The sequence below is a fragment of the Zootoca vivipara genome, chromosome 6, assembly GCF_963506605.1.
Source record: "Zootoca vivipara chromosome 6, rZooViv1.1, whole genome shotgun sequence".
In the NCBI taxonomy this organism is placed as follows: domain Eukaryota; kingdom Metazoa; phylum Chordata; class Lepidosauria; order Squamata; family Lacertidae; genus Zootoca; species Zootoca vivipara.
The window spans coordinates 18,834,378-18,860,287 of NC_083281.1; the positions used below are offsets into that span (position 1 = coordinate 18,834,378).

Here is a 25,910-nt window from a genome sequence, read left to right on the forward strand (position 1 = left end):
TGTTTGATTTTTTTGGGGGGGGCAACTAGCCTATTCTGCAAAGGCAAAATTTACATCTATTGCCCTGCGCACTTTTGTCTTTGGCCCTGCCTACCACTGCCGTGTGCCTCTCAGAAAAGAATGTGACCCTCAGGCTGAAAGGTGTTTCTCATCCTTGGCCTATGCCATCACTTCCCGGATCCAGTGGCAAGGTGTCCCAAAGGACCTACCCAAATTTCTGCCACCCTGAGCCTCCGACTGGACAGTTTCTCCAGTGCCAGATTACCAGACGGACAGAGTAGGCACCAGCCTATGAGCCCCACAATTTTTAGGGGCCCCGCAACAACGAATCAAAATAATATTGATTTGATCCTGAAGGAAAATGAAAAACCAAGTACTGTACGGTACTGTATTAGGATATAATTTGCAAGGGCTCCCCTCCAGGAGATTTTGACTACCTAGGGGCCTCCAGAGGGTTTAATCCGGCACTGGATTTCCCATCATCCTTTTTAAAGTGTGAAGGATCCCACGGCTTCCTGAAATATACTTCTGAGCATTTCTCCATACTGGGGACATTGTCTGGATTGGTACAGACAAGCATCCCTTTCCATTTCTCCCCCAAGGCGTTTGGCGTTTCAAATTTCCACCCTCACTGTGTGTGGGGTTGCTGAGCTTACGTATGAGGAGAGCCTGCCCGTGTTCTGCAAAATTTGTAAAGTATTTGCAGCTTTTGCAGTCCATAGCGGGGAGCAATCATACAGAACCGTAGAGCTGGAAGGGACCCCCAGCGTCATCTAGACCAACCCCCTGCAATGCAATGATTTCACCTGTTTCCAATTTCACACCCCCACCCATCTGTTGCTTTGCAAGGTGCCCATCACGCGCACGTCCTCCTCCTGGGCTGGGAGCTTTGCACTTTCTTTTTTTTTAATTTTGTGCTCCGTCCGTCGGGAACCCCCCTCTGCACCTCCCCTCAAGCGGACCTATGATCCTCTGCACAAGGATGGAGAGCGACTCGCGGAGCAAAAACAGGAAAGCGGGGAGGGGGGCCCCAGGAAATGCGCAACAGCATCCGGGCTTCTGAGGCGCACTGCATCTTGGGAAACGTAGTTTCTACTTCCTGGGCACAGGAAAGCTGAATTAACCCTTTAGGGCCTCGATACGCTCTTCCCTGGGAAGAAAGATGCGGGGGAAACAGTGTAGGAATAGAATCAGGGGGGCGGGGCGGGACACGTGGATGTGACTGGATATTATTATCCAAATTGAGGGTAGGTGCAATTAACTGGGCCTTTTCCAAACTCTGGTGAAGGTAAAACTCTGGCGCCTGGGTTTTCCTAAACTCAACATAAAATTGTACAGTTGGAAGGGACCTCCAGGGTCATCCAGTCTAACCCGCCATCTGCCCAATGGATATCTGGGTGGGTGTGCCAGCTCCGCGGGGCTCTATGGACTAGTGGCAGGTGGGCATCTCTCCATCATTATGGGCTTTCCACCTGAAGAAGACTCCCATGCGACCTGAGTCTTCCTACTTCAGACCAGATGTACAGGCAAGATAATCAAAGCTTCTTTCTCAATCTATGTGTGTCTGTTCTTGCTGCTGACAGTAGCTTCTCCATAGAGCAACCCAATTAAATATATTACCAGGAACCAATTGGATGCACTTGTGCAGTTTTATAGCTGGAGGGGATTGTAGGCATGTCCATGGAATTCACCCTGGAGAAGAATTCTGTGCGATTTGAAAGCTTGCCGACCTAACCTTAAATGACCCCGTAAATGGCATAACTGGAATCCTTTCAGATCCTGGGATACCATGGGGACGATATAAAAATCCAGAAGAGTTCTGAACAGTCCCCACGATGCGCACCATTTGCAACTTCTTGCAAGGATCTCTTTTCCCCGCTGATGGATTGGCTCAACCGCAGATCCCTTCCTTGCACGCGTCCCCCCACTCCGCCCCCAAACTTCCCGCTGGGCTGCAAGACTACATCTCCCAGCAGGCCTTGCAGCGGAGTTATGTAAGTTTCTCCATGTAAGAGGGCAGGCGAGAGAGGGGAATTTCCCCCCTCCCCACCACCGCTTTTTTTTTTCTCCCTCCCCTCTTTTCGTCTTCCCCTCCTCCTCCTCTTCCTCCCGGACTGGATATCCTCGCCCTCCCCCTTGCACTTCGCGCGCACAGGTGCAAACAAGGCCCCGATAGCCCCCCCCCCCCAGCTCCAAGCTCCAGCCTCGCCCCCACCCCCGGCAGGCAAGGCCGCCATCCCGGGTCTGCTGCGCGGCGGCCAGACAGAGGGGCGCCAAGATGTCTTCGGTGCAGACGTCCCGCAGACAATGGTGCTACTTGTGCGACCTGCCCAAGATGCCGTGGGCCATGATCTGGGACTTCAGCGAGGCCGTGTGCCGCGGATGCGTCAATTTCGAGGGCGCCGACCGCATCGAGTTCCTCATCGAGACGGCCAGGCAGCTCAAGAGGAACCACGTCCTGCAAGAAGGGCGCTCGCCGGGGCCCCAGGGCTCCAAACACGCCAAGGAAAGCGCCGCCGCAGGGGCCCTGGAGAGATATGAGCGGGGACGCCTTTCGGGCGGTGGTGGAGGAGGAGGCGACTACGCCCTCAGCCCCCGCCTGCCCAATGGCCTGGCACGTGCTTCTGATGAGGGCGAGGGCAGCCGGCAGAGCCCCACTGCCAGGAGGGCACTGATCGGCCCCGTGCCACCGAGCCTGGTGCCCCAGGGGCTGATGGGAGCCCCCCAGGGCCTGCTGGCTGCCGTGTCAGGCCTGGGGGGCCGCGCGGCCTCTCTGGCCATGGGGTCGCCCATCCTGGGAGAGCTGGCCAAGCCAGCGAGGGCGGCCTACGCCGACTACGAGAAGGAGAAGCAGCGCAACGCCGAGTGCCTGGCCGAGCTGAACGAGGCCATGCGCGGCCGGGCCGAGGAGTGGCACGGCAAGCCCAAGGCGGTGCGTGAGCAGCTGCTGGCGCTGTACGGCTGTGCGCCCTTCAACGTGCGCTTCAAAAAGGACCACGCGCTGGTGGGGAGGATCTTCGCCTTCGACGCTGCCCCCCGGCCCGGCTACGAGTACGAGATGAAGCTGTTCACTGAGTACCCGTGCGGCTCGGGCAGCGTCTACGCCGGGGTCCTCGGAGTGGCCAAGCAGATGTTCCAGGACTGCCTCAAGGACCCGGGCAAGGTCATCTCGTCAGGATACAAGTACCTGGAGTACGAGAAGCGCCACGGCACCGGAGACTGGCGGCTCCTTGGAGAGCTCTTCACCGAAGGCGTGCGCTTTTTCCGAGAGGCCCCGGCGCCCGATGCCCTTCCCCAGCAGTTCCTGGACGGCAACTGCGCCATGCCGCCCAGCCTCCTGCTGAGGGCCGTGCCCCCGTCGCGGGCTGTCATGCGGAGGCGTAAGGCCTCTCCCGAGCCGGAGGGGGAGCTGGCCGGCAAGCTGACCGGCGAGGAGCAGCAGCAGAGGCAACACTGGCTGCCCCAGGGGTCGGGCGGCCTGTACCCGTCGAGCATGGCCCACCTGCCCGCCTCGGCCGGCCAGGGTCCCTTGCCCGAAGGCTCCTTGCGGAACGACCCCTCACCCATCACGGCCCTCAAGAATGTGGCCGACACACTGGGGACCAAGGAAGCCAACCCGGTCCACTCCACCACCGCCCGGCAAAACAGCGCCAGCCCGGCGTCGCCCGCTGCCTCAGGGCAACACCGCCTGGTCCCGCGAAACGGTGAGCCGGGTCCAGCGACCACCACCTCCTCCTCCTCCTCTTCCTCCGGGGCCCACTCTTCTGGGGGAGTTGAGCCCAGCGGTACGCAGAGCGCCCCTGATTCCTCGGGGGCTGCCAGCAGCGCCCCTCTGTGTTGCACCATCTGCCATGAGCGTCTGGAGGATACCCACTTTGTCCAGTGCCCCTCGGTGCCCGGGCACAAGTTCTGTTTCCCTTGCTCCCGGGATTTCATTAAAGCCCAAGGAGCCGCGGGAGAGGTGTATTGCCCCAGCGGTGAGAAATGCCCCCTGGTGGGATCCAATGTCCCCTGGGCCTTCATGCAGGGCGAGATCGCCACCATCTTAGCCGGAGACGTTAAAGTAAAAAAGGAGCGCGACCCCTGAAAAGAGATGGGGGGCAGCCTCTGGGCCAGGGGATGCCTGCGCACCCTTCGAAACCCTCTCCCACCCGCCGTGGCAGTGACTGGAATTAGTAACTTATTCCCCGCCTGACACCCTCTTCAGCCAGCCGTGGACTGGGGCGATCATTGTACATAAATCTATTTTTTAAATAATATTTCCATAGCAAGCTTATATATGAAGCCACATCTATGTAACCTACTACGAGGGTCTGGGAAGGGGCGGGGTGGGTGTTAATTTGCGGGGAGGGAGGGCAGGGGAAAAGAATATGGCAGCGTCGGAATCAGGGTGTCTGCGGAAGGGGGTGGGGCAAATCCCGCACAGTTGGGATCTCACTGTTAATGTGTTTCAGGGACTTCCCCAGCCGCTAGGAGGCGAGTGTGAGTTCAGGACAGTCCAGCGGGTGGGGTGGGGGTGGGAGAGGCAGGACTCTGAGTAGCCACACCGCAAAGGGCTGAACCCGATTTTCAAGCATGTGGCAAGGTTGTGTGGTTATCAGCTAAGGAGGTGGCTTGGGAGCTCGGTATGAGCCTAGTGGGTGCATGTGCCGTGTCCTACCTTACGAGCGAACCTGTGCTGCCCGATTATTGCTGGAGCACCTAGGAATTGCCCTGCCACCAGACTCTCAGGCCAATGGTCCACTTTGCCTAGCACCTTGTTGCTGAAAGGAAATTCACAAGCAGGGCATGAAGGCGAGAGCGTTAGGCCCCGGACTTGGTCTTCAGAGATAGGCTCTTTGCGAAACACGGAGGGGGCATTTTGTTTGCATGGGTAACAGCCACGCTTTGGGGAAGGGCCGTAGCTCACCTGCTTTGCATGCAGAATGACCTCGCTTTCAGCATCTGCAGGTAGGCTTGAGACTCTCCCTGCCTGAAACAGGCACTGCCAGTCCGTGTAGGCAGTATTGAGCCCTCTGGAATCAAGCCCCAAGTCAGGGTCTTTAGCCCACGCCTGGGTAGCTATGAAGATGAGTTTGCAGAAGTCCAAGTGTCCCAGACCAGTGTTTCTCAACCTTTTTTGGGCAAAGGCACACTTGTTTCATGAAAAAAATCACGAGGCACACCACCATTAGAAAATGTTAAAAAAATTAACTCTGTGCCTATATTGACTATATATAAAGTAATTCTCCCACGGCACACCAGGCAACATCTCGCGGCACACTAGTGTGCCACGGAACAATGGTTGAGAAACACTGTCCCAGACAACACACACACACAACAGATCTCCACTAAAACACTCCCCCCCCCCTGTGGAATGCCTGCTGTTCCTCTCGCTCCGGGACCAAACAGCCTTGCAACCCCGAATTTTTTGTGAGCGTCCTTTAATCCTGGGTGCCGTGCCCCATTTTCACCCCACCCCACCCACAGGTCTCTCCACCAGCTCATTAGCGCCCCTCCACCCCGACTCCTCCCCGGACATTGTGTACATAAGGACAGTTTCTAAATCTGTGCAGTTTTACATAGAGTCCCAGATTTCTGTAACTAGCCAGTTTGGACACTGTCTCATTCTGGGCAGGAAGGGGGCGGGCGGGTGGGAAGCAGGAAAGCTGTGTGGGAATCGTATCTTAGGGGGTGGCAGAGGGTGGGGAGGTGGTCTAGAAAATTAGGGGTATGATCGGGAGAGATGGAAATGGAAGAAGTGCCTCTTGTGTAGATTTTTGTTGTTGTTGGAGGGGGCGGAGGGTATTTTTTCATACCAAAAGATTTTAAGCATGCACACCAAAAATAAAAAAGAGCATTTTTTAAAAAAGGCCACTCAGGAGAGATCCCTGAATTGGCAAATGGCAAAATGACAGAGTGACACATCCCCCGTTTGCATTTTAATTCCTAGCCCCGACCAAGATTAAAACATTGCAGAGACTGGGCAGTATTCTCCTGAGCAGATTATTGCCCGCTCTGAATGGAGGCCTTTGGGGGGTGGAGGGGGATCTGTGTTCCATAGGAAGGTGGTTCTACATCATTGAGTTTTCATGGGAGGGTTGGCTAGCACCCGCCGGGATATGACTTAAGATGCAGTGGAGCTAGCTGGTTTTATATCGGTTTCACTCATGGGCAGATGGTTCTGCCAACCTTGTATTTGTGTTGCGATCATGATTTTTTTTTGGGGGGGGGGAGAAGCAGAGAGGACAGGGGCAGTTTGGATTCCCACATTTAAGACCGCGGGGAGGGGAAAGAGAGAATGTTAAAATTTGTTTTTTATTTGTATTTCTTTTACTCGTCTCTGTCAATAAACTTGTTTATCTTTTTTTCCCATTTACTACTATCACCGTTCTTGGTTATTGCATGTAGTGTGTGTTGGCAGGATATTCTGCTAAAATAATAATAATCCAAAGGTCCCGTCTGCACTATAGACTAAAGCAGTATCATACCACTTTAAACAGTCGTGGCTTCTTGCAAAGGATCAAGGGAGCTGTAGTTGGTTAAGGGTGACTGTTTAAGCCAGGCATAGGCAAACTCCGGCCCGCCAGATGTTTGGGACTACAATTCCCATCATTCCTAGCTAACAGGACCAATGGTCAGGGATGATGGGGGTTGTAGTCCCAAACATCTGGAGGGCCGGAGTTTGCCTATGCTTGATTTAAGCCATGGCTGTTCCTTGAGGCAAAGACCTGTCTGTTAAGCCATGGCTGCTTAATGTGGCATCATAGTGATTTCCTAGAATCATAGGATTGTGAAGTCGGAAGGACCAAAAGGGTCATCTGCTCCGGTGTTTCCCAAACTTGGGTCTCCGTGTGTTTTTAGACTACAGCTCGTGTCACCCCTAGCTAGCAAGACCAGTGGTCAGGGGTGATGGGAATTGTAGTCCAAAAACAGCTGGAGGACTCAAGAGGTCCTGCAATGCAGGACTCTCAACTCAAGCATCCAGGACAAATGGACTTCAAACGTATAGCGCAGAGTGGACCCAACAGTCGTGTGGCACTTGGAAGATGAACTACTACTTCTTTGGTGATCACTCATAGCCAAGTTGGAGGGACCCAGGTGGTGCTGTGGTTAAACCACTGAGCCTAGGGCTTGCTGATCAGAAGGTCGGCGGTTCGAATCCCTGTGATGGGGTGAGCTCCCATTGCTTGGTCCCAGCTCCTGCCAACCTAGCAGTTTGAAAGCACATCAAAATGCAAGTAGATAAATAGGAACCGCTATAGCAGGAAGGTAAACGGCGTGTCCATGTGCTGCTCTGGTTTGCCAGAAGTGGCTTTGTCATGCTGGCCACATGACCCGGAAGCTGTACACCGGCTCCCTTGGCCAATAATGTGAGATGAGCGCACAACCCCAGAGTCTGTCACGACTGGACCTAATGGTCAGGGGTCCCTTTACCTTTACATAGCCAAGTAAGATTGTCTTCCATAAACACGGTTTTAACAGTCTTTAAAGTGACTGTGGAGGCCAATTCTGGATCCACACATCCTTCCACAGTAGGGACATTGGTTTCTGGGCAGGAGTTAATCACGGTGAGGGTTTGCCAAGCTTGCCTTCCTCTTAACATGGTTCTCCCTTGTGTCCTGAGTTCAAGTGTCTTCAAAACCCATGACACCTTTGGTAAAGGCTGTTCTCCACCTGGAGCGCTCGCAGGCCAGTGTTTCCCAGTTGTTGGTGTTTATATTACATTTTTAAAGATTTGCCTTGAGAGAGTCTTTAAACCTCTTTTGCTAACCACCAGCATTATGCTTTCCATTTTTAAGTTTGGAATAGAGTAATAATAATAATAATTTATTATTTATACCCCGCCCATCTGGCTGAATCTCCCCAGCCACTCTGGGTGGCTCCCAATTGAGTATTAAAACAATACAGCATTCAATATTAAAAGCTTCCCTAAACAGGACTGCCTTGAGATGTCTTTTAAAATTAGGATAGCTGCTTATTTCCTTGACATCTGATGGACGGGCGTTCCACAGAGCGGGTAGAAAGTGGTTGCTTTGGAAGATGATAATCAGGCATCCGCACAACATGATCAGTCCAACGAAGCTGATGTTGAAGACACACTGGTGATCTTTGCTTCTCCCAGTACACTGGTATTAGTTCACCTGAAGGAGCGTCTCCACCCCCATCGTTCTGCCCGGACACTAAGGTCCAGTACCGAGGGCCTTCTGGTGGTTCCCTCGTTGCGAGAAGCCAAGTTGCAGGGAACCAGGCAGAGGGCCTTCTCAGTAGTGGCACCCACCCTGTGGAATGCCCTCCCACCAGAGGTCAAAGAGAACAACAATTACCAGACCTTTAGAAGGCATCTCAAGGCAGCCCTGTTTAGGGAAGCTTTTAATGTTTGATGGATTTCTATATTTTAATATTTTGTTGGAAGCCGCCCAGAGTGGCTGGGGGAACCTGGCCAGATGGGCGGGGTATAAATAATAAATTATTATTATTATTATTATTATTATTATTATTATTATTATTATTATTCCCAGTTGCTGAGAATCCCCGGGGAGATTTGCACTCATATTAATTTCCTTTGGGGGTGGGGTGGGGCATCTGGTTCATACCCTCCAACTCCCGGTAAGAAAAATCCGGGATCAGCAGCGGGGCGCGGCACCAGAAGTCGCTTCTACGCATGTCCAGACATGCGCAGAAGGAGCCTCCCTGGCAGGTAGGAAATCCGGGGGATTTACGGGATTTTTCTCTATTCGGGATAACAGCGGGAAACGGGTTTAAAGACAGGGGTTTTCCGCGAAAAACGGGAGACTTGGCAGCTATCGGCCACTGTGAGAACAAGATGCGAGACTAGAGTGGTCCGATCAAGCTCCAGGGCCCTTCTTTAGACAGGACACGTCGTTGCGCTGAAATTCTGATATGTCACCTTGCAGACTACTTTTTAACCCAGGAAAATCTTCTCAAAAGTCTTTCAGGGGCACAGTTACCCCATTCAGGACCAGGGAGTCCTCCACACCTGCTCGCCTCCTGTCCCCCACAAACAGTACTTCTGTCTTGTCAGGATTCAATCTCAATCTGTTAGCCGCCATCCATCCTCCAACCGCCTCGAGGCACTCACACAGGACCTTCACCGCCTTCACTGGTGCTGATTTAAAAGAGAGGAAAGTGAAGGGAGAACAGAGGCCCTGCGACTAGCAGCAATTGGTTGCCTTACCCTTCAGCAACACACTTCCATCGGCTTAACGGAAACTAAACGACGACAACCTGGTGGCATTTGCTCTTGGACACTTCCGGGGGGGGGGGGAGGCACAGGTACAGAAATACCTGTGCACATGCCCAAGGGATTATGGGGAGGAGATGGACAACACAACAAGGGAACAGTCCACCAAGGGCTGCCAGCTGCTGTGGATGGGAGCATCTGCTGTTGCTGTTTGTTTATTCTTTTTTGAATTTATATACCGCCCTATACCCAGGGGTCTCAGGGCGGTTCACAGAATAAAATCAAGATATAAAAACCACAAAATACCTTATAAAAATAAAAAACAACAACCCAATAGAGGGCTCCCCCAAGAACACATTTTAAAAGGGCATAGGATGTAAATCAGATCAGCCAAAGGCCTGGTTAAAAGGGAACGTTTCTGCCTGACGCCTAAAGGTGTATAATGAAGGCACCAGGCGAATGCCCCTGGCGAGAGCATTCTACAGACGGGGAGCCACTGCAGAGCAGGCCCTGTTCTTGTGTTGCCACCCTCCGGACCTCTCGAAGAGGAGGTACATGAAGGACGGCCTCAGAAGATGATCTCAGGGTCTGCGTAGGTTCATATGGAAAGAGGCGGTCCTTGAGGTATTGTGGTCCTGAGCTGTTTAAGGCTTTATAGGTCAAAACCAGCACTTTGAATTGGGCCCCGAAGTCTGGCGAAGGTACAAGGATTGGTGGGAGCGGAAAACACCCTGGTGGTTATCAGCACAAGAAGCGCACTCAGTTAAAAGAATAAACACCGATAAGCGCTGGTTAACATACCGAGATCTTTTGATTGAAGATAAAAATACAAAAATCCTTAAATTGAAACCTTATGAGGATCTGAAGGATAGACTGACAGGGTGGTGGGAGTATCACCAATTGAATAACATCTTCATGAGTGAAAAGAAAACTGGATTCCAAAGTGGGGCTTCCGAATTGGACAAGAGGGTGTTACAATCTAACATTAAAATGTTATCTAAGATCTATGAATTTTTATTAGAATGGAATACCAAAGATGAATAAGTAAAATCTGTGATGATCCATTGGGCTATTGACGTAGGACATAATATAGAGTTGGAAAAATGGTACAAACTTTGGAACACGGGAAGACGGAGACTTTATCCACATGTGGTGGAAATGCGATAAAGTAAAGATTTTCTGGGAAAGTATTTACGACGAGCTAAAAAAGATATTACAATATACTTTTAAAAAATCACCAGAGGCCTTTCTATTGGGGATGGTTGGAGCTGACATAGATAAAAATGACTACAAATTCTTCCTCTATGCAACTACGGGAGCTAGGATACTTATAGCTAAGACATGGGAACAAAAACAACTCCCCTCAATAGAGGAATGGCAGCGTAGAAGGATCGAGTACTTTGAAATTGCTAAATTAACGGCAAGGATCAGGTGCCAAGGAAATAAAGCCTACTTGAAAGAATGGAGTAAATTTAGGAAATACATTGATAAACTGTATGACTAGGTAAAAAGGTAAAGGGACCCCTGACCATTAGGTCCAGTCGTGACCGACTCTGGGGTTGCGCGCTCATCTCGCATTATTGGCCAAGGGAGCCGGCGTATAGCTTCCAGGTCATGTGGCCAGCATGACAAAGCCGCTTCTGGCAAACCAGAGCAACACATGGAAACGCCGTTTACCTTCCCGCTGTAGCGGTTCCTATTTATCTACTTGCATTTTGACGTGCTTTCGAACTGCTAGGTTGGCAGGAGCTGGGACCAAGCAACGGGAGCTCACCCCATCACAGGGATTCGAACCGCCGACCTTCTGATCAGCAAGCCCTAGGCTCAGTGGTTTAACCCACTGCACCACCTGGGTCCCTAGACTAACTCAAAATCATTATAGACAATCAACGCTACACGAAGTATAACAAGTCAATATGAAATAAGTAAAATATGAGACGTACGACTACAACAATGATAAGGGTTGTAAAGACTTTATTATGTCACAAACTATGTAACAGAAAACAGTACATGCTTAAATTAATTGCATTTGTAAAAGATGAGTTATAATTCACATTTGGAAAGCGAAGGAAACAACACTAAAGGAAATGAGAAAAGTAACAAGCAGAAGAAGAAGAAGGGAAGCCAAAGAATAAAAATATTAGAAATGTACTTGAAAGGAGTACCAATATTTTTTATTTTATTTTATTTTATTTTTATTTATTTTTATTTCCTTCCCCCTTCCTTTTCTCCCCCCCCCCTTTTTTTTCCTTTTCTCACCTTTCTTTTTTGTTACCTTTTTTCGTGGAACTTATGGTATAATTTATGGAAAACTTGAATCTGAAATAACCATGAATGGAATGTTCTGTATTATCTTGATAAAAAAAATTAATAAAGATTATGTTATAAAAAAAAGAATTGGGCCCGGAAACTAATTGGCAGCCAGTGCAGTTGGAGCAGGATCGGCGTCATATGTTCAAACCGTCTTGCTCCGGTGAGCAACCTGGCCGCTGAATTCAGCACCTGCTGAAGTTCCTGAACCGTCTTCAGAGGCAGCCCTACATATAACGCGTTGCAGTAATCTAGGTTACCAGAGTAGTGAGGCTATCCCTATCCAGATAGGGGCGTAGCTGGGCCATGAGCCGAAGCTGATGGAAGGAACTCCGGGCTACTGAGGCCACCTGAGGCCATCTATGAAAAGAAAGACCAAAGGCTAAAAATGAACTGCATCTCAGTCAGGAAAACCAGACCTGAGTACCCTTGGTTTTAAAACAGGACCGGACAAATTCATGGAGGAGAGGGCTATGGGTGGCTTCGAACCCCAATGACGATGATGCTCAGTCTCTGCAGACAGAAGCAGCAATGCTTTTGAATCCCAGTTGCTGGAAACCACAGGAGGGGAGAGTTGCCCCTGTGCTCAAATCCTGCTTGCTGGTTTCCTACAGGCATTTGGCTGGCCACTGTGAGAACAGGATGCTGGATTAGATGGGTCACAGGCCTGATCCAGCAAGACAATTCTTATGTTCTTGTGCAGGGGTCAGCAAACTTTTTCAGCAGGGGGCCGGTCCACTGTCTCTCAGACCTTGTGGGGGGCCGGAGTATATTTTGAAAAAAATATATGAATGAATCCCTATGCCCCACAAATAATCCAGAGATGCATTTTCAACAAAAGCACACATTCTACTCATGTAAAAACACCAGGCAGGCCTCACAAATAACCCAGAGATGCATTTTAAATAAAAGGACACATTCTACTCATGTAAAAGCACCAGGCAGGCCCCACAAATAACCCAGAGATGCATTTTAAATAAAAGGACACATTCTGCTCATGCAAAAACATGCTGATTCCCGGACCGTCCGTGGTCCGGATTTAGAAGGCGATTGGGCCGCATCCGGCCCCCGGGCCTTAGTTTGGGGACCCCTGTTCTTCTGTTATCTTTGTGAGGAAATCAGGAGGGAGCGAAATGCTGAAAAGCGGGATGGTGATAATCCCAATCCCGTCCTTGAGCATTGCCATTGACATGCAAAAGCAGTTGATGATAACAAACACTCTGGCATGGATAAGACAATTAACACATACATCCCAGAACTGATTTGAATATTTAAAGTAGATTAAAGTGCTCATCCACTTTAAGAAGAAAAAGGAAGGTGAATCCTCTCTTCTCCCCCAACCTTATGCTGTAACGGGTTTTTGGGTGGTTTTTTTTCATCATTCGGCTCATCCATGATAATATGACAGCAACAATCGCAGATAACAGTGGCTGTAATGTGAGACATTAAAGTCTCACATCAATTACAGCTGATCTGCAGGAAGGACTTCATGATCTGAAGAGAGGACGTATGTACTTTTAACCCAAGAAAATCTTTAATAAAAACAATAGTAAATAAATAAAAAGTTAAATGAACAAAGGGACGAAAGCAGAATTTCACCTACTGAAAGCAAAATTTCACATACTGTTAACTAACCAGCCAGTTTCATGGGTGTATATTTACCCAGATGCTTGGCGTTGCATTTTCAAGATCAGTTTTTGTTGTTGATGGACATAAAGCTATTGATACTTTTGGGGTGTTTTTAGTAGGAAACTGGGCTCCTCCGCACATGTGGACTTGAAGCTGCATATGCCCCTTGATCTTTTGGACATCATCTCCCAGGTCCTAGTCTGACACTCTAAACCCAGAGCTTTCCAACCTTTTCAGGTTGATGGCACACTTTTTAGACACGCCTCATTTCACGACACAGTAACTCAGTTTTACCAGCAAATCGGAGGTTATACTAACCCCTTTCCAGCCCTGGGAGGAGCATGGGGAGCGTTCACGCAACACACCCACAACACACTAATGTGTGTTGACACACTGTCTGGAAACCTCTGCTCTAACCACGACACCACACTCACTCTCACCCTAACTGTTATGTATTAGTGTATATAGTTTTCCCTCAGGTTCTCAGGTCCTTGACAGTTGTTTTAGGAGGGAACTTTAGGAGGGAACTTTGAATCATGTTTGATACATTGTTTGAGCCAGCCTCTATAAAAGCAGGCAGCTCGGCAATGCAGTTCAGTTCTGTTCCAGCTTCCAAATAAAGAGCTGCTTTGGAGAGATTGCTGTGTCGTCTGCTATGCTTACCCACAACTTAACACTAACCTCCCTCACAGGATTGTTGTGAGAATAACATGGGGGAAGACAAGAACTATGGACAGCATCTTACGCTCCGTGGAAGGAAGCTGAGAGATAAATACAACAGGTCCATCAACTCCAACAATTGGGTGTCCCTGCAGCCTCTGTGTCCAGATCGCTGCTGGATACGGGAGTCATTACATGCCCGACTCCTCCCTTCACACACACACACACACACACACACACACACACACATCCATTGCCTGACAGGACAGCCTGCCCAGTAGCACCTTGACCAGACACACAGCCTGCTTGTCTCCTGAACCCTATGCAGCTATCCTACTTGTATACCGGCTTGGGACCCTCGTACCTACGGGACCGCCTCTCCTGGTATGCCCCGCGGAGGACCTTAAGGTCCACAAACAACAATATTCTGGAGATCCCGAGCCATAAGGTGGCTAGATTGGCCTCAACTAGGGCCAGGGCCTTTTCAGTATTGGCCCCAACTTGGTGGAACGTTCTTTCACAGGAGACCAGGGCCCTGCGGGAAATTCTCATCTTTCCGCAGGGCCTGCAAGGCAGAGCTGTTCCGCTTGGCCTTTGGGTTGGATTCAGTCTGACCCCTGTGTTTTCCTCCCTCATGGTTTGGATTTATGGACTACTTAAAATCAGGCTGCATTTTAAATTTTAATATTGTATTTTAATCTGTATTTTAATTGTTTTCTTTTCTTTTATGTCTCATTGTAATTTTATTGGCGTTAGCTGCCCTGAGCCTGGTTTTGACTGGGGAGGGCAGGGTATAAATAAAAATTTATTATTATTATTATTACCCTGCAAAATGTGTCCCCTCATGGTAAAGGGTACCCGAGTGAGCTGGGTGTGGGGCAGGACTGTAGCTCAGTGGCAGAGCAATGGCTTTGTATGAGGAAGCTCCCAGGTTCAGTCCCCACAGTCTTGGCCTGTGGCTCCCTCCTTGCATCATTTATTCTGTCATCACCAGGCGGGGCAATGCTTTCCTTTTGAGTGGTGAGAGAGGCAAAGTAGGTGTTAACGCTCTTTATCACCTAATAGCAATTCTTCTTCTCCGCAGAGGACCTACCACTTGCTTGTTCCCCCTCTTGCTTCGAACAGAGCCAAATAAACCTTATTCCTAACCTCTAACAAGCCTGAGCTCATTCTGAGCTTTGGCCTGTCTGACCTTTTCCCTGCAACTGTAGGCTACTCATGTATACTCCTCCTTTGCGATTTCCCCTTTCTTCCATTTCTTATACGTGCCCTTCTTAAGTACCAGCTCATCTGTAAGCTCCTTATGCAGCCACCCTGGCTTTTTAAAATGCCTCCCACTTTTCTTTCTTGTTGGGATAGGCCAGAAATGTAGCTGCCCTTGAGAAATAATCATATGTGGTTCCCCCAAAAAATCAAGGAGGGTGAAACTCTTTTATGGGATTACCTCCTTGTGTTTTAGCTCTTCACGCTACAGAGTCAAGTATTTTCTCTGTACACAGAGCTACTGCTTAAGGAACAGCTGCAACGCCTCGTTTAAAGTTGGCAACCTGAATCCCCTCACCACTCAAAACGAAAGCACAAAGTTCCCTTGAACATACCAGCTCCAGGACTGGGGAAAGGATCTGACAAGAGACCCAGGGGGCCCTCTTAACTTGCCAACAGCAGAGCGTACAAACTGCAAATGTCCCCCCTCTGCTTCTGACTGCTGTGAGTGCGAACTGTGTCCTTAGCCTGTCTTATTGCCCAGGCCTCAGTCACCAACCTCAGCCATCCCTGTCCAGGCAGCCTGAGTGTAGTTTAAGCCACAGGAGCCTCTGCTGTGCGATACCCACTTGGTGGACCAGCTTTCTTGCCAAGCTCCTCTCTTCCACAAGGTGGCAGAGGTAACCTGGCCCAGCCGGCTGGGATAAAGCTCAGGTAACAACACTGATTGCCATCCAGCGGGTGGAGTACTGGGAGCAAATGCCTGGCTTTATAAAGACTTGGTTCTGTCCAGAGGGACAGCCCTTCATCGACTTGGAGACAAGCTGAGGACACGCAGCAGTTCAGGTCTACGCGGCAGCGGTCAGCAAGCGTGTCACGGAAACATCCTGCGGGCCCGATGCTCCAATATTGGACGGATCGTCTCACTTTGCTCTACGCCATGGAAGCCTGTTGATTCCTTTAACTCTGCTCCCAAAGTGCCATTGTGCATTTTCAGGGGAGGCAAAGGGGAACCGGACAGTTAATTCGGCACCAGACTCAGTTGCCGCTCTCTTTGGTGGGTGGATTTCAGAAAGAACACATTTTATTTATTTTTTGAGAAGACAAAGAATAGTAATAACTAAACCCCGCAAAGAAAGCAATTCCAGGATTTTTTTAATATAAAAAAGAAATAGCAAGTGTGTGCTCGCAAGATTCCCCTTTTCCCCTTTCTTGCTGGGATTTTGGAATGCTGGGCTCTGTCAAGATGGAATCGCACGACATTTCTGAATGGACTTCATACTACAATGAACCCACGGAGGTAGGTGCCAAATAGCACAAAAAAACCCCAATAACTTGGGAATAATTTGGGAATACCTTGGGAATAGATACCCCCCCCTTTTTAAGGAGTAGGGTTAAAAAACTGTGACTGTTCTATTTAGGACATGCATGAGATATAACGTTAGATGTGAGACTGTACTGCGATCTTGGAAACTCTCTTGCATGCTTCCAGAGTGTTGGGCTATATACTTCCTTTCTCAGAATATGCAGCTCAAAACTCCTGTTGTTATAAGGAACCGTCCCGGGCATTCCTACTAGACAGGCAGAGATGGCGTATTCTACCTGTTGACAACTTAAAATGAAGGAAAAATAGACGGTATAGTTTAGTTTCAGCAGTTCAACCTTGTAGAATTCAGTAACACGTAGAATTCACTCTCAGAAGAGGCAGTAGTGGCCCCCAGCTTGGCTGGCTCTGAAACAAGACAAATCCATGGAGCGTAAGGCTATCCATGGAGCTACTAGTGGCTACATTCTACTTCCACTATTGGGGACAGTAAAACTTCTGAATAATACCAGTTTCTGGGAATCCCAAGTGGGGAGAGTAGGGTCGCACCCAAGTCCTGCTTGTGGGATCTGGCTGGGTCACTGTGAGAACAGTCTGCTGGGCCACCAGCTTGACCCAGGAGGTTCTGCTCATGTTCCTAGGAATGTTAAGAATTGCCTTCCTAGATCGGACCCAATCATTCCAGAGGTCTGGCCTAGCTATGGCTAGTCGAAATGAAACAAAAGCTTTCTGCGTCATATCTGGTCAATCCATGGGCCTGTCTAGCTCAGAGGACTGGCTGTGCCTCTCCAAGGTTTCGGACAGAGAATCCTTCACGGAGATTCCATGTTGGTGATTGAACCTTTTGCATGCAAGGCATGTGGTCTGCCACGGATTCACCATGGCTCTACCCCAGGTGCCACTGGAAGGGCACGGAAGCCATGGGTCACCCAGCTCTGCCCCACACTACCACCTGGCATCCAACCGTTTATTTACAACCTCTGATTATGGGCCAAATGACGCCTCCAACCCCAAAGGGTGTTTACCTCGCCATTTTTATGGCCGTCGTTTTATTGTTACAGTCTGTAAAGTTTTCTAATCTAAAGGAAGCCTCCAACCAGGTCGAAGCTCTTTCTAATGCCTATCTCAAAGCCACCTTTCTTGCGGTTGGAAAACTTTGCCATCAATTCCATATTCCATGCTTCCTCCCTCGCCTCCCTACTGTCGCAGCCATCAATTCCATATTCCATGCTTCCTCCCTCGCCTCCCTACTGTCGCAGCAATATAAATTAAAACTGCGATTGCAGGGTCTTGGAGGTGGGAGAAAAAGAAAACAAGAAAACCTGGTGTCGTATTTCTTTTGTTTTTAATTAAATTTAATTACTGAGCAAAGAAGCTTACAATCCCAAAACTTTGCTTCTCAGCCTCCTGCCTCTAACCAGGTGTCGGCTAGGTCGCGGCGCCAGTTTCTAAAATGGCTGCAAATTGCCTGCTCTGCACTGACTGACACCCCAGGGTCTCGGGAAGGAGTTTTTCCCAGATGCTGGTGATGGAGCCATGCAATGCATGTGATCTATACTGCTGAGCTTTAATTTCCCTCTGGCCTCCAAAGAGGGCACAAGGTGGACCTTATGGAGGGGACTGGTTGGGTTTCTTCAATGCCAACAGGTCCTGTGGTTTGAGCTTAGCAGGAGCTTGCCAGCACTTCGGATCCTGAGCTCTGTTGTCCATGCACTTGTGGGGTAGCTACTTCCTCTTGTAATTCTAGGCAGGGACAATACCTGTGTCCGTCCTCCACCCCTAAAAATATGTATAATCCTGTGTTTGGGAGTAAAAGCAGTGCATAGCCCTCTGTCGCCTGAACACGCCATTTTTGCTTTCTTCCCTGTCCACTGCTGGTACGTGGCCCACTTAGTTCCTTGTGCTATCTCAGCAATTCATGGGTGGCCAGGATTGGTCCCAAAAACATTCATTCTAGCAGCTAGACTGGGAGCGGCTGCCGAGACCATATAACACCAGTCTTGAAAGACCTACATTGGCTCCCAGTACGTTTCCAAGCACAATTCAAAGTGTTGGTGCTGACCTTTAAAGCCTTAAATGGCCCATTAGACCTGAAGGAGCGTCTCCACCCCCATCATTCTGCCCAGACACTGAGGTCCAGCTCCCAGGGCCCTTTGGCAGTTCCCTCCCTGTGAGAAGTGAGGTTACAGGGAACCAGGCAGAGGGCCTTCTCGGTAGTGGCACCCACCTTGTGGAACACCCTCCCTTCAGATGTCAAGGAAATAAACAACTATCTGACTTTTAGAAGACATCTGAAAGCAGCCCTGTTTAGGGAAGTTTTTAATGTTTAATGCTGTATTTTGTTTTTAATATTCGGTTGGGAGCCGTCTAGAGAGGCTGGGGAAACCCAGCCAGATAGACGGGGGTATAAATATATTATTATTATTATTATTATTATTATTATTATTATTATTATTATACCATTCTGTGCATAATGTACTCAAGCAGAAGTCTCTTTTTTAAAAGCCTAAGGTCACAATTCAATGGACACTTGCTTGGGAGTAACCCTCACGGAACACAGTGGAAATCAACTTGAGATAAAAAATAAATCTCTGCATCTCTCTAGCAGTAGCGAACAAAATGAAATACTTCACGTGACTCGTATTTAACTTGCGGAACTACCCAAAAGAGGATGCAGTCCTAGGCGCTCCTATCAATAGTTCTGCAGAAAGATTAGATAAATTTCTTCAGGGGCAGATAAACTGTGGTTACCATGATGCGATCTAAAATGGAAGGCCTGTCGAACCGCTAAAAGCCAATCCTTGAGGACTAGAAACTTTGGGATGCCGCCTGCTGGGTCACTCAGAGGCATCGAGTCTCCAAAGTGGCAGGCTACACGGACCTTTGGCTTGAATCCAACCCGGCAATACAATCAGCACACACAATAACCTAAGCAATGGAAAATATGTTATATGGGACACGTCTCTTCCGCTGGGTGCTAAGCTCTGCCTCTTACGCATGGGTTGCCAAGGGTCATTATTTATTTTATTCCCCCTATCTACTGTACTAGTCTCCCGATAAGTGCAAAATGTCAGAGAATAAAACAGCCCCAACGTTAAGCATAACACAGGCTGGGAAATCATTGTCTTTTAAAAGCCTATGAAAAAAATAGATAGATTCTTTAAAATACATTAAGGCAGGCACCAGGTGGGCCTCTATAGCAGCCTTCCCCAACCTGGTGCCCCCAAGATGTTTTGGACTACAGTGACGGCTGTGCTCGGCCAGCACAACTGGAGGCAGCAACGCTTCTGAATACCAGCTTCTGGAAACCACGAGAGGGGAGAGGGGCTCTTGTGCTCGGACCCTGCTTGCAGTTTCCTACAGGAATCTGGCTGGCCACTGTGAGAACAGGATGCTGGACTAGATGGGCCATTGGCCGGATCCAGCACTTCTGATGTTCTTATCAGAACATCAGCCCCATCCATAATAATAATAATAATAATAATAATAATAATAATAATAATAATACTTTGTTATTTATACCCCACCCATGTGGCTGGGGAAACCCAGCCACTCTGGGCGGCTTCCAGCAGAATATTAAAATGATTCATCAAATATTAAAAGTTTCCCTAAACAGGGCTGCCTTCGGATGTCTTCTAAAAGTCTGATAGTTGTCTATTTCTTTGACATCTGATGGGAGGGCGTTCCACAGCTTGGGTTAGTAAAGAGGGGCACTGCCCAGTTTTCCCCAACTCTGCAGAATCCCCATCGAGAGGCTCTGTCCCTCCAAGCTACTTTCAAGCAAGTCTTCCTACCCAACGCTGCAAATTAGGGCAGGCTTACTGTGTGCCCTTGGCAAACCTGGGAGGCAACGGGTGGTTGCTCACGCCCTTGAAATCTTGTCACTTGATGACGCCTCTTTATTTATTTGATAGATTTCCATCGCAATGTTGGTAGCATAATGATAACTCAAACTATATGTGCGTGGAGCGAGAGAGGAGAGAGAGAGATCTTCTTTGGCCAGGCATAGTCAAACTCAGCCCTCCAGATGTTTTGGGACTACAACTCCCATAATCCCTGACCACTGTTCTTCTTAGCTAGGGATGATGGGAGTTGTAGTCCCAAAACATCTGGAGGGCCAAGTTTGCCTATGCCTGTCTTTGGCGATCAATCATAGACGAATAAGATTGTCTTCCATGAACACCCTCTTAACAGTGAGTCCGTAAGTGACTGTGGAGGCCAATTCTGGAGCCACACGTCCTATAGACACACACACACACCGTAGTATATACCGGTAAATTTAATAATAATAATAATAATAACAATAAATTAAACTTACAATTTTTTTTTTAATGACAGAGAAGAACTTGTATTGATCAGGTCCTGTTTGCAGACTTCCCAAAGATCAGATCCACTTATTCCAGCATAGGGCCAGTCAGAACGGGGGGAAAGCTGCCTGATGCCGAGGCAGAGCATAGGCCCATCTAGTTCAGTATCGCCTGCACTGACTGGCAGCAGCTCTCCGTGGGTTTCAGGCAGGCATGTCTACCTGCAGGTGTGGCTGAGGACGTCTTGCAAAGCAGATGCTCTACCAGTGAGCTTGTGGCCATTTCCAGGTATAATTTGCAATATTTATAAATGGTCTCCAATCGTAGATTACTAAGCAATCTACAAAATATAGAACAAGACACATCATAAATAAAGCAGTAGAGTATTAAAAGTCGCCAGATGACATGAAACAGAAGAACTTAAGAAGCAGCACTATACCATTCCTGGGATGCCAGGAATTGAAGTTGGGACCTTCTGCATGCAAAGCACATGTTCTGCCCCTGAGCCATGGCCCTCCCCCCAGACTGTGCCTTAAGGACCACACATAGCACAATAATAATGATGTTTAATGTCTGCCCCTAGATTTACAGTTAAAGAAAGGCAGGATGATTAGGAAAGGGTGGATTTAAGAATGCTTAAGTAGCATCTAATTGATACAGATATACGGTATACAATATTTCATGTGATTTAATTGTTTTGGTATTTTATCATTTACAAGATACCTTGGGTGTCTTGGCAGAAAGGCTGTATGTATACTGTATCAGGCTTCCTCAACCTCGGCCCTCCAGATGTTTTGAGACTACAATTCCCATCATCCCTGACCACTGGTCCTGCTAGCTAGGGATCATGGGAGTTGTAGGCCAAAAACATCTGGAGGGCTGAGGCTGAGGAAGCCTGCTGTATACAATCGTAATAAACAAAAAAACACAAATCCTTTTTTTAAAAAAACTGAATGCGTGAAAAGTTGACGCCTCAAAAGTTCTGTTTGGGGTGACGATGAAACTCACTGTGCAACATCCAGAGAAAACTAAGAACAGCCCAAGTTAGTCTTGGGGCCAAGCGAGACTTGACAGTGTCGGGATCATTTGAGTCCCTGCCAAGAGAGACCTTGCTTACGGTGTGATCTGCTAGGGATTTGGAGTGACCGAGTTTGGGTCATGTCGCCATTCGCAGCACTTCTTGCACTGGGTCCAAGCACCCAGGAGCTGGAATCTACATGACACCCAAAAGCAACATGTGCTAGGTAGCTGACGCTGCATTGCCAGGCCTTACACTTCAGCTGGAGCCTTACACTTGGCGGAAGTTACTAGCTAGCTCCAGTGCCGGATTTACGTATAAACTAAACAAGCTATAGCTTAGGGCCCCACTATCTTGCCCCCCCCCAAAAAAAAATGAAAGGAAAAAAACCCTGGGTGTACATTTCCAAAATATAAGATAAAAAACAAATAAAACAAAACCTACATACAGCAACAGTGTTTTGTGTTGTGTAGGCTCCTATGATGTAAGGCATGGGCTCTGCCTGCTAGCCTGCTCCCTAAAATATCACTGGTTTGATCCTTTCTATATATACAGTAAATTCCCAGCTTTATTTATTTATGCGCTTTAAATGCCTGTCAGAAAAAAAGGACACTGATCAGTTAACTTTAAGCATCCTGATTTCATGAAGGATTAAGGGTTATCAACAGCTGTAGCTAGAAATGGAGCCTCCATCATCAGTGGCTGTCTGTCTGATTACTGTACTAGTTTCTGGGGACGAACTGCAGGGAATGGTTATGGCACATCTCTGCCACGGTCAGCTTCCCAGGAACACATACAGCAGGGCTGCGGTTGGTGACTTTCGATCTGCCCCAGCGTAGTCAGTTTCTTACACTTTTTATTTTTCCTCTGTCAAGTTTGAAGAGTCTATAAATAGTGGAATCTTTTATGTACCCAAAATGACACCATCCGTATACCAAAGACAGGTGGCAACAGATTTGGGGGGACCCCAATGTCTGCAGAACTAGGCAGAGAGGAACTAAGGGCGGGGGACACCCACAATTTTTATTTTTTATTTTTTTTAATGCTGTAACCTGCCCCGGGAGCTTACAGTGAAGGGTGGGCGATAAACAATCAATCAATCAATCAATCAATCAGCCCAATTAGAGTTGAGCATGCTTAGTTGGCGCAGAAAGCTGTCTGGCTGTTGAAACACTGAATGCTAGTGGGGAGGGGAAACAGAACAGAATATCCTAGAAATGGGCACGCAGGCCTGGCCGGCACCCTAACCAGGACCACTCCGTGCCACGACATTTTGTTGCAGATTCCCCCTTGTTATTTATATTTTTAAAGATTTATATATGCCAACATTTTCAATATTTTTAAAAGGGGGGAAAAGAAATCCAGTTATATAACCCAACGGTATAACAAGATCGAAACAGGCAATTGAAAAGAAAAGAAAAAGTCAGTGGAAACATTAGTACCCACAAGATAAAAGTGGACCAAAACTGAAAAGCCAGCAGCCGGTCGATGAGGGTAAACCAGGAATTTTAGCACAAATAGGAACTTTTTCAGGGCTTCCAAAATCTAGAAACCCCACCTCCCCCCCCCCCCTGCCCGGGCCGGAAGTTTTGAGCTGCTAAATGTGCCTTTGTCTTATGGAGTAAATTTAGTTCAAATTATCAAAGGGTGTGAAGAGGTTTTATACCCAAATGAACCAATTCAGTATCAAAAAGAAGGGGGAAGGGGGAGCCTACATGGGAGAAGTTGCTTCATGATTTCTTTTCATTCTGCAGCAGAGATAAAATAATCCAGATTTCAACACACCAGGCAGCCAACTCATTACACAATAGCAATCATCCTGGGTTTGGTTAAAGAAATTCAGAAATCATCAGGACTGAGAAAATTTGACTAGGGTGGAATCTAGACACACATATATATTTAAAAAACGTTGTGAAAATGCTTTTAACAAAGTTTTGAAAAATATATTGACTTTGCCATAGCTCACCGTCACCATCTAGTGTCGCATTTGTATAATGCACCTTACAACACACGTTTTATTTGCAGCTGTATAGCTGAGTTCGAGGATACAATAGACTCTTTGCATTTATTTTAAAAAAATGCAATAAACAGCTGGGGCTGCTTGCTGACTTTTATTAAGGTCCAGAGACTATTCTCATTGGGGTGGGAGATGGTTGATGTGGAGGACCCTGGGTGAGGGATAGGGAAATAAATGTTGGTCTCCTGGATAAGAGGCTGGGAGGAGTTCCTATCTTCTGTTGGTGTTCAAGGTAAAGGGACCCTTGATCTTTAGGTCCAGCCGCAGATGACTCTGGGGTTGCGGCGCTCATCTTACTTTACTGGCCGAGGGAGCCGGCGTACAGCTTCCGGGTCATGTGACCAGCGTGACTAAGCCGCTTCTGGCGAACCAGAGCAGCGCACGGAAATGCCATTTACCTTCCCACTGGAGCAGTATCTACTTGCACTGCATGCTTTCAAACTGCTAGGTGGGCAGGACCTGGGACCGAACAACGGGAGCTCACCCCGTCGCAGGGATTCGAACCGCTGACCTTCTGATCGGCAAGCCCTAGGCTCTGTGGTTTAACCCACAGCACCACCCGTGTCCCACTCTGTGGGTGTTAAGGACTAATAATTACTTTTAAGATAGGACTCCGTATTCTGCTTATTCTGTTTGCTATTTTATTGTCTTATGAAAATCATAAAAATCTCACTACTGGGAACAATTGGGGCTGCTTGCTGATGTTTAGGCTTAAATCCATTCTAAACGTTTAGTGGGTTCATCAAAAACTCAATTTTAAATAGGTGGACCTAAAACCAGAACCTCAATAGAGGCACATTTTGAAATTGCTGAAAGAAGCATGAGAGAATCAGAGCAAACAGGCAAACTTAACACCCCCATAATTTCTTCATTCTCTGTGACACTTAACACACCACGAATAAAAGTCACCACCACCACCACCACCAAAATCAGACAAGTAAAGTAAAAAAAAGGTAAATTCTGCTCCATTAAGACTGATAGGAGGCTTGCTACTATGGGAGAAGGATTTCGGGCATGACTTACCCATTTATTGATTAAAATGGTTTTAAATTTGCCGTTCTACAAACAAGGGTTTGAATTAGGCTGTGGGTCATGGCAACAGTTTAGAGTCACCCCTCTTGCAGGTTAATGTAGATTTATCTTATTGCTGAAAATGTTACAATTGGGCCACTTTCTACTGAGTCACTTAAAAGACTTGGATTAATAATTAACTTTGCTGTTAGTGCGCCTCCGAAAGAAAAAAAAAACACGTTTTCATTCAGGCTGCCCAGGCGTTTTGCATAAGACAAAAGTTAGCACACTGTTTCAGTAATCGATTAATCTGTTAAAATGAGATATCAGCTGAACAACTCTCCGTTTATCAGACTGCCTTAGCTGTATTTTGGTTCTCAGCGCCTTCAAATTCCAATGACACAAACCAATCTAATCAACAAGATACCACATTGCAATCGTTATTTTTATAGATACAGGTGGTCTGCCCTACACAAAGCTGCTCCAGTTTTATTAATCTGAATTAAGTTTTTAGGTACTACCGACTGCACAAACATTTTCACTTTGCACAAAGCACCTAAGGAGTTTGAGTGCAACCCAAGAGAGGGAATTTCCTGTTTGCACACCCCCTAGGTGGTTACAGATGTTGCCTCACCTGAGCCCCCCCCCCCACTAAAGAGAAAAGAATTCTTCAGCTTCCCAGATATCGGGAGCAGGACCTATATAAGAACCATATACAGTATTTTTCAAAGGGGAGATTGTTTTAGCTCTCAGTGCCCCTGCATGATTACCAGCTCCTTCAGGTTCCAGATTTCTGTGAAGGCTTGGCAGGGCTGACGTGAAACACCAGCGTTAGCAAAAGTTGTTCCGTCCACACCTAGTATGACGAATCTCTGTGTACATGAACTGTTCAGAACCTTAGATATGAAACTATTTAAAGGACGGATCTGGAAAACGACAAAGGGTCTCATTTCGCACTACTCACAGCTGTGGAAGCTTAAAAAAAAACACCACAACCTCAAATCACAATCTATAAAAGTTATCCGCAACAGTGGTGGCCCAAGGAACAAAAGAGGGTGGAAAGCACAGAACCATTATTCTGCAGAAGTTCTTTGAGAAATGTGGAAGGAGGACCTGGTCAGAACGCCGAAAGCAAGGTTTAAAACTGGTCAGTTTTAGGTGTTCAGAGCAAAGCACCTCTTATTTGTAAATGTTGTTTATGTTCAGTGGTGCCTCGACTTACGAATTTAATCCGTTCCGAAGGCACC

General features: G+C 47.9%; 2 protein-coding genes across 2 annotated transcripts in view; both read left to right on the top strand.

The window, feature by feature from the left end:
* The first annotated feature begins 1,965 nt into the window (after positions 1 to 1,965).
* IRF2BP1 (interferon regulatory factor 2 binding protein 1) lies at positions 1,966 to 5,621 on the top strand. Its single transcript, XM_035120704.2, has one exon. The coding sequence runs from the start codon at positions 2,279 to 2,281 to the stop codon at positions 4,085 to 4,087; it is 1,809 nt and encodes a 602-aa protein (XP_034976595.2). The 5' UTR covers positions 1,966 to 2,278; the 3' UTR covers positions 4,088 to 5,621.
* Positions 5,622 to 14,798: 9,177 nt separating this feature from the next.
* FOXA3 (forkhead box A3) overlaps positions 14,799 to 25,910 on the top strand; it is a 30,333-nt gene continuing 19,221 nt past the window's right edge. The window contains exon 1 of the mRNA XM_035119173.2: positions 14,799 to 16,286. Within this exon, the coding sequence (XP_034975064.2) occupies positions 16,215 to 16,286 (72 nt within the window). The 5' untranslated portion in view covers positions 14,799 to 16,214. The remainder of the gene's footprint in view (positions 16,287 to 25,910) is intronic.

Bases quoted from the DNA above. Each gene is read 5' to 3' on its own strand.
- IRF2BP1 (XM_035120704.2), top strand. From the start codon at position 2,279: ATGTCTTCGGTGCAGACGTCCCGCAGACAATGGTGCTACTTGTGCGAC.